This window comes from Vombatus ursinus, unplaced genomic scaffold (genome assembly GCF_900497805.2).
Source record: "Vombatus ursinus unplaced genomic scaffold, bare-nosed wombat genome assembly UNPS02014941.1, whole genome shotgun sequence".
In the NCBI taxonomy this organism is placed as follows: domain Eukaryota; kingdom Metazoa; phylum Chordata; class Mammalia; order Diprotodontia; family Vombatidae; genus Vombatus; species Vombatus ursinus.
This window is the reverse complement of record NW_020954719.1, coordinates 7,598,713-7,605,932: the sequence shown is the minus strand read 5'-3', so window position 1 is coordinate 7,605,932 and position 7,220 is coordinate 7,598,713. Positions and strand designations below refer to the sequence as shown.

The window sequence follows — 7,220 nt, the reverse complement described above, 5'->3', positions numbered from 1 at the left end:
TCCCTCTCCCTTTCTACCTCCCTCCCCAAGACAGCACGTAATCTGATATAGGCTATGCATATACATTCCTATTAAACGTATTTTCACATTAGTCATGTTGGTAAGGAAGAATTAGAACCAACAGGAAGAACCACAAGAAAGAGAAAACAAAACAAGAAAAAAATAGCAAATATTATGCTGTGATCTGCATTCAAACTCCATAGTTCTTTCTCTGGATGTGGATAGCATTTTCCATCATAGACCTTTGGAGATGTCTTAGATCCTTGCATTGCTGAGAAGGGCTAAGTCTGTCAAAGTTAGTCATCGCACAAGGTGACTGTTACTGTGTACAATGTTCTCCTGGTTCTGCTCACTTCACTCAGCATCAGTCCATACCAGTCCTTCCAGGTTTTTCTGAAGTCTGCCTGCTCATCATTTCTTATAGCATAATAGTATTCTATTATATCCATATACCACAACTTGTTCAGCCATTCCCCAGTTGATGGGCATCCCCTCAATTTCCAATTCTTGGCCACCACAAAAAGAGCTGCTCTAAATATTTTTGTACATGTGGGTCCTTTCCCCATTTTTATGATCTCTTTAGGATACAGACCTAGAAGTGGTATTGCTGGGTCAAAGGATATACACATTTTTATAGCCCTTTGGGCATAGTTCCAAATTGCTCTCCAAAATACCAATCTACAGTCTTCCACCTCTACTGAGAGAAGGGTTTTTAGAGGTACCTATTATTTCCAGTCTTCTGGGTGATCTGGTTCTATACTCAGTCCTCAATTAATGATCTTCCTTTCCTCCCCAGCATTTGTAGAGCTGTTCAGTGTGTGTGTGTGTGTGTGTGTGTGTGTGTATGTGTGTGTGTGTGTGTGTGTGAGGGGGCGGAGATATATGTAACCAGCCTTGATCTCCCTCCCATGTTCCAGACTGCGATTTGAACTGCCTATTGGATATCTCCACCTGAATATCCTGTAAGGACCTGAAGCTCGATATGTTAGAGACAGATTTAGAATGAAAGACAGGTAATATAGAAGACACCAAGAGCACAGCACAATGGGAGCACAAAGAAGAATATTTTTTAATATTTGTAAGTGGCCATTTTTTTAATGGCAGCAAATTTCACTTTATGGCATACAGTGTTTGTTTTGTGACAAATAAAGCCATGTTGCAAGTGAAAGCTTGAGGGACTACCATTTTACAATTTTGCCCAAGGTGCCACAAATAATTTGTCTTCCTGACCCCAACCCAGACCTACTTCTGACTTCTTTGTCAAAGTACCCATCACCCAGGAGATTTATTCTAGCTAGAATCTTCTAGGGAAGGTCAGTGATAGGCTGTCTTCTCTTTTTCCTACCCTCCCTCAAATTTCCACCCCCCACCTTGAAATCTATTTCCACATTAGGGCAGGACAAAAGCCCTCTCCTTGAATAAGGATCCCCCCAGATTCTCTTGGCCAGGGGCTCATTCTTTTGACACACTGCCACTGGATTCAGTGTCTTCTTTGAAACTTCCTTCTCTTACTTCGTATAATGAACTAGTTACTAGATCCTGTCAGTTCTACATCGAAAATATCTAACATGAGTTTCTATTCCTGTGGCCACTGCCTTAGTACAGTCTCTCATTACCACTTACCTAGATCATGGCAATATCTTTCTCACTGGTCCCCATGGCCTCCATTCTCTCTCTTTTCCAATCATCTTTCTGCTGCCCCCAATCCCCTCTCGCTTCAGACCAGTATTCTAGCTCTGGCCCTGGGGCCCTGGGCTTCTGATTGGGTAGAGTTTGCTATATGTGGCTTGCCCCAGCCCCACCATATTGCCCCAATCCTGCCAAACAAACCCACATATTCTTCCTGACCCTTTTCCACCTATAGTTCTGAAAACAGTAATTAAATCAACACTGTCATTCCTGGAAATAACTGTCAAACAATGGCCCTATAACTACATTTACCATCTCCCTACTTTCCTAAACAAAATCATCCCTCCTTAGCAACTACTTCCCTTATATATGTTATTTTCCTCTTTTAGAATATAAGCTCTTTGAGAGCTTATATTATATCTTATATCTTGCTTTTTGTATCTGTATCCTCCAGCAGTGCTAAGGCACAGTGCCTAGCAGGGAATAAGCCTTTATATTTATAAATATATAAATATATAAGCCTTTTCTTTCATTCATTCATAGCTGCCCCAGGAATCTTGCCACATCTTTGCTCAAAACACTCCTTTGCCATTCAAGGCCCTCTTTAGTCTTATGCCACCCAGCTTTTTTAGCCTAATTTTATACTATGCACCACAATACATATTCTGTGTTCCAGATGCACTAGACTACTTGCTATTCCCTAGACATGATCCTGGGCTTTTATAGAACCAACCTTTATGGTTTGTACTTTATTCCTGAAATGCCATCTCTATTGAATTTCTACCCATCCTCTGAGTTCCAGTTCAAATACTACCTTTTCCATAAACGTTTCCTTGATCCCTTTACAAAAGTGGGAAGTGAGCCATCCTTGAATCTCACATAGCCCTAATACCTTTCTTATACTTTAGTCTTGTTCTGTATTATAATTACCTTCATTTTTTTGGGGGGGGCAAGGCAATCAGGGTTAAGTGACTTGCCTGGGGTCACCCAGTTAGTAAGTGTCAAGTGTCTGAGACCAAATTTTTTTTTGGGTTAGGCAATGGGGTTAAGTGACTTGCCTAGGGTCACACAGCTAGTAAGTGTTAGGTGTCTGAGACTGGATTTGAACTCACGTCCTCCTGATGCCAGAGCTAGTGCTCTATCCACTGTGCTACCTAGCTGTCCCACCTCTGTTTTTTTTAATAGCCTCTACTAGACTAAGCTTATTTGAGAGTAAGAACTGTATCTTATTGATCTTTTTAACTTCCCTATTGACTAGCACAAATCTCGAACACAGTAAATGCTTAATACAAATTTGTTACATTGAATTAATTCAAAAGTCTAGACCTCCCCTTGATTCTAGGTCAAGTGGTGGTGGTAAGTGGACATGGTTACCTTGCTTCTCTCAGTGACTAAGAGATAAAGGCGATCCAGACCCACTCTGGGGCTTTATTCTGGCTAGAATTTTCTAGGAGGGTTAGTGACAACTTGTCTCCTCTTTTCCCTTTCTTCCCTCACCCCCACCCCTTGAAACTCACTTCCACATCAGGGCAGGACACAAGCCCTCTCCCTGACTAAGGTGCCCCAAATGTCCTTGGCCAGGTGCTGACTGCATTTGACATGCTGCCACTGGCCCTAAACAGTCTTGCCTGACACTTCATAATCCTGTTCCACCCACTACTGCGGGGTACAGACTGAATTTTAAGAACTCTATACCAAGTTGGGTAGCTCAGTGCCCCCTGAAGTGGGCTGTGGGTCATTCTTGTGAGACACCACCTCCTCAGCTTCTGTGGTGCCTGTTAAAATGGCTAGTCTCTGAGCCAGAGTCTTGGTGTCTGGGAACAAGATGAAGTTGTAGATCAGAGATGCCAGGATAGCTCCTGTCAGTGGTCCTACCCAGAAGATCTGCAGGCACAAAGAAAAATAGATCCATAAGCCTGTGAGCCATCCAGGGAATGTGGATGGCTCTGAGCTCCCATCTCCTCTATTACTGACCTGCTCCTAAGTTCCCAACAATCTTCAAACTTCCCTGTAGGTGAGACATCCCTGTAGAGCCCAAGGCCCAGGGTAGAAAACTCAAGTGCCCCAGTTCCTAATCTAGTGAACATTCTCCAAGGCTCACCATGTGGATAGAAGAGCCTTCCATCAAGTGTAAGAACAGAGGAGGCACATGGCACAAGAAAAAGTGGTTGGATTTGGGGGTGTCATTTTCCCTACTAGTTCTTCCATCCCTCCCTCCAACTCTACAGCCAAGAATTTAAGTTATTCTATGTTTCTGTATCTGGTTATTTGTCTCTGGATCTTCCTCTTTAAATTTTGAAATCAGTCTGGCTAGAGAAGCTGGATAAGGAAACAGCTAGGTGTTTGAAGCTATAAATCAGAGACAAAAACAGGCTCAACTACTTGACTCATCTTATGTACTTCCCAGCAGGCCCAGCCCAGCCCAGGTCAGGGGCCAAAGGCCTAGGGGTTGGCCAACCAGGAAAGCCTGCCTCAGTTGGGAAACCTTTGGTTTTCTCTTTCTAGGATCAGTGAGACAAAGCCTTCATATGCTTTGTTTCTCCCTTTCTGTTTCCAGTTTCCCTAGTAAACCACTGGGCTAGCTGAACTCCCTCCGCTTTCACTTGCCCTCTCTGGGTCATTTGCCTCCCAGCCCCAGGAACTCACCCAATGGACAGAGAACTTGCCAACGATAACAGCTGGGCCGAAGGAGCGAGCTGGGTTCATGGAACAACCAGTGAAATAGATCTGTGAGAAGACAAGGATGGTGAGGAGGGCTTGCAGTGGAGGTAGAGGGAGGAGATAAGGTTCATAGGAGGCTAGACTGAGGAAAATTTGTCACCACACCACAGCCTCTCCTCCTCTTTCTTTCAGTGGGCAACTGAGCCGTAGTGTGGGTGCTGTTGAGCTCATCTCATTACCCAAATCATCCATTCTTTGGCAGCAGAGGGGATTGTAGCTATTGGAAATCTGAGTGCAGGAGACCAGCTTGAGGTAGATGGCATTACTCCTGAGACTTAAATGGGCTTTTCCTGGATCTCTCCAGCTTTCTGTCTCTCTGATCTTTCCCCCCAACCCCCAACCAAGGAAAGCTAGTATCAAAGAAGGTAAAAGGGTCTTTCTCTCACTCCCCTTCCTCTTTCCCCATCTCCCTTAGTGATGAATCATCTTACCCCAATTAGGTGGCCCAAAGCCACAGAGACCCCAATTATGGCAGCCGGAGAGCCTGGGGTCTGGCGGCTGTCGGTAGAAGCCAGGACGCAGAGCACCAGCTGTAGGGTCAGCACTAACTCCACGGCGACAGCCTGACCTGAGGAAACGCTGCCCCGGACCTGAGGAACAGAGTGCCCAGGGCCCTTGTTCACACACACATTCCCCGCAGCTGTGTGTCAATGCCCATGTTTGTACGCATTGTATATATGTGGATCAAATGAGATATTACTATCTCGTGTTATTACTTAGTATCTCATGTGTTGCTCTGAGGGTTCAGGGAAGCGAGAGACCCAAGTGGGGGAGGAAATAGGAGTCACATATCACTTCACAGTATGATGTAGCAGAATAAATAAAGACACAGGAGACAGGCGGCTGAGGGCTTAGTCCTAGCTCTGTTCCTGATTCCATTGTGTAACATTAGACAAGTCAGATAATTTCTTTCTCAGCACAGTTTCCTCAACTCTACAATGGAGATAATACTCTTAAAGCAGGACTAAAGTTGAATGGGACTTTATCCTTCCAAGGAAAGGTGGAATATAGTCACCCACCAGGATACATCTTCTCATCTTCTCTAGTGTTTACCACTTCCCCTCACCTCCAATCTGTCCACCAGGAACAGAGATGGTAACCGAGAACCAGAGAAAAGTAGCCATTTGATCAAACTTATGTAGTTGATTCTTGTTGGAACTGGACTGTCTGCCTCACAGGCTTTTTTGAGAATTAAATAAACTGATGAGCATGTACAAATAGAAGGTGGATTTATTCTCATCTCCACCCCCAATATCCTCCAAGCCACCACAGGCTATTCTGGGACCCAAAAGGTCCCAGTTTGGGTTTGGAGGAACAGGTCTAGGAAGGAAGATGGTTCCAGATAAGTTGGGGACCTGAGTTTGGAGAGGTCATTAAGGAGAATTATAGTTGACAAAAGAAAGGAGTTTGGGGCAATAGGTAGAGAGGGAAGCTTGGAGAAAGGAAAGGAGGGAAGTTTGTACTGCGAGGGACATTAAGGCAGACAGGTGCTAACAAGAACTGGGACAATAGGGTGGGAAGGGGAGAGAAAGATCAGGAGGGAAAGCAGATTTGAATAAGGGAAAAGCATGAGACTAAGCAGTACAATGGGGAAGGGTCTCCAGCACTCCACAATCTTTCTTCCATATCCCTGGTCTTTTTGCCCCCTTTCTCTTCCTTTATATCATTCTTCATGTTTCTCTTTAATAGAAATTCTTCCAACTTCCCATCTTCTCCCTTCCCACCCCCCAACCCCATGTCTTCATCATTGCATCTCCCACAAAGTCAACTTAGTCTAGGATCTTATACAAACATTCCACTCAACAAATATTTACCTCTCTAGGCCTCAAGTTTCATTATCTGTAAAATGAGGGATTTGTATTAGATGACTTCTAAGATACCTCCCATAACTTAAATTCTTCCATCCTATGATTTTATAGTTGGCTATGATGATCATATGATTTGATCTTTGTTCTCCTCCCTTATCCCCATTAAGTTTCCTGGATGGTTCCTTTCCCACCCCCGCCCACCTCCTTCTGTCATGTATGTCTTAGCTCCCTTACCCCTGTATATTCCTGTTCCTTATTCCCTCATCCCCTTGATGAGGTACCTACCACATTCACTCCGAGGCTTTCTCGTATGTCCCCTGGGGTGATTCCATAAAGCAGAGCAGCTCCCGTAATGGCCCCCGCCAGCTGGGCTACCACGTAGGCCATGGCTCTTGGCAGGGAAATATTGGAGCCCACCAGGAAAGCCAGGGTCACAGCTGGGTTGACATGGGCCCCACTCACCTTCCAGGTGACTTGTATGGCCATGGCTGTAGCCAGATTGAAAGTGATAGCCACTTGGAGCACAGAGGGCATTGCTGAGGGCCAGCGCAAGACCGAGCCCACACCAAAGAAAACATAGAGCCCTGTTGCCAGGAATTCAGCAAACAGTGCCCGGCTAATCGCAGCCCAGAGCCTGCAGACGAACATTCTCACCCTGGGCCTTTTTCCTACCTTAATCAATCTGTCTCACTTTCTCAAGGTCCTCACGCTATTCTTTGTTCTCCCTATCTCTCACTTTCTTCACTGTGTCTCTATGCCTCTTCTGCCTTTATCCAATTTTCTTCTAGTTCTTCCTCTTCCTCTGTCTCTCCTTGTTCTCTGTCCTGCTTGGCTTCTGATTTCGTTTCTCTGTCTTCCTTGTTCTCTGTGTCTCACTGTCTCCCTTGGGCGGAATGTTCTGGTCAGACTGGCTGGGATCTGGGTGACTGGTCTTTTTAAGTGTGGGAAGGCAAGGGTGGTATTCACATAACTGCCCCTCCCCACTAGGCTCACCTGATCCTGGGGCCTGTCAGAATTACAGGTCAGGTCCAGAACACTGAGACCAAACTCAGCTCAAGTTTT

At 45.1% G+C, this 7,220-nt stretch overlaps 1 protein-coding gene across 1 annotated transcript; it reads right to left on the bottom strand.

Annotated features, from left to right (window-relative positions):
• Window positions 1–3,183: 3,183 nt before the first annotated feature.
• AQP6 (aquaporin 6) lies at window positions 3,184–6,830 on the bottom strand. Its single transcript, XM_027844437.1, has 4 exons — window positions 6,444–6,830; window positions 4,782–4,940; window positions 4,276–4,356; window positions 3,184–3,513 (listed from the first exon to the last, which is right to left on the bottom strand). Exons 1-4 carry the CDS (start codon window positions 6,804–6,806, stop codon window positions 3,319–3,321), a joined length of 798 nt encoding a protein of 265 aa, XP_027700238.1. The 5' UTR covers window positions 6,807–6,830; the 3' UTR covers window positions 3,184–3,318.
• Between the last annotated feature and the right edge of the window lie 390 nt (window positions 6,831–7,220).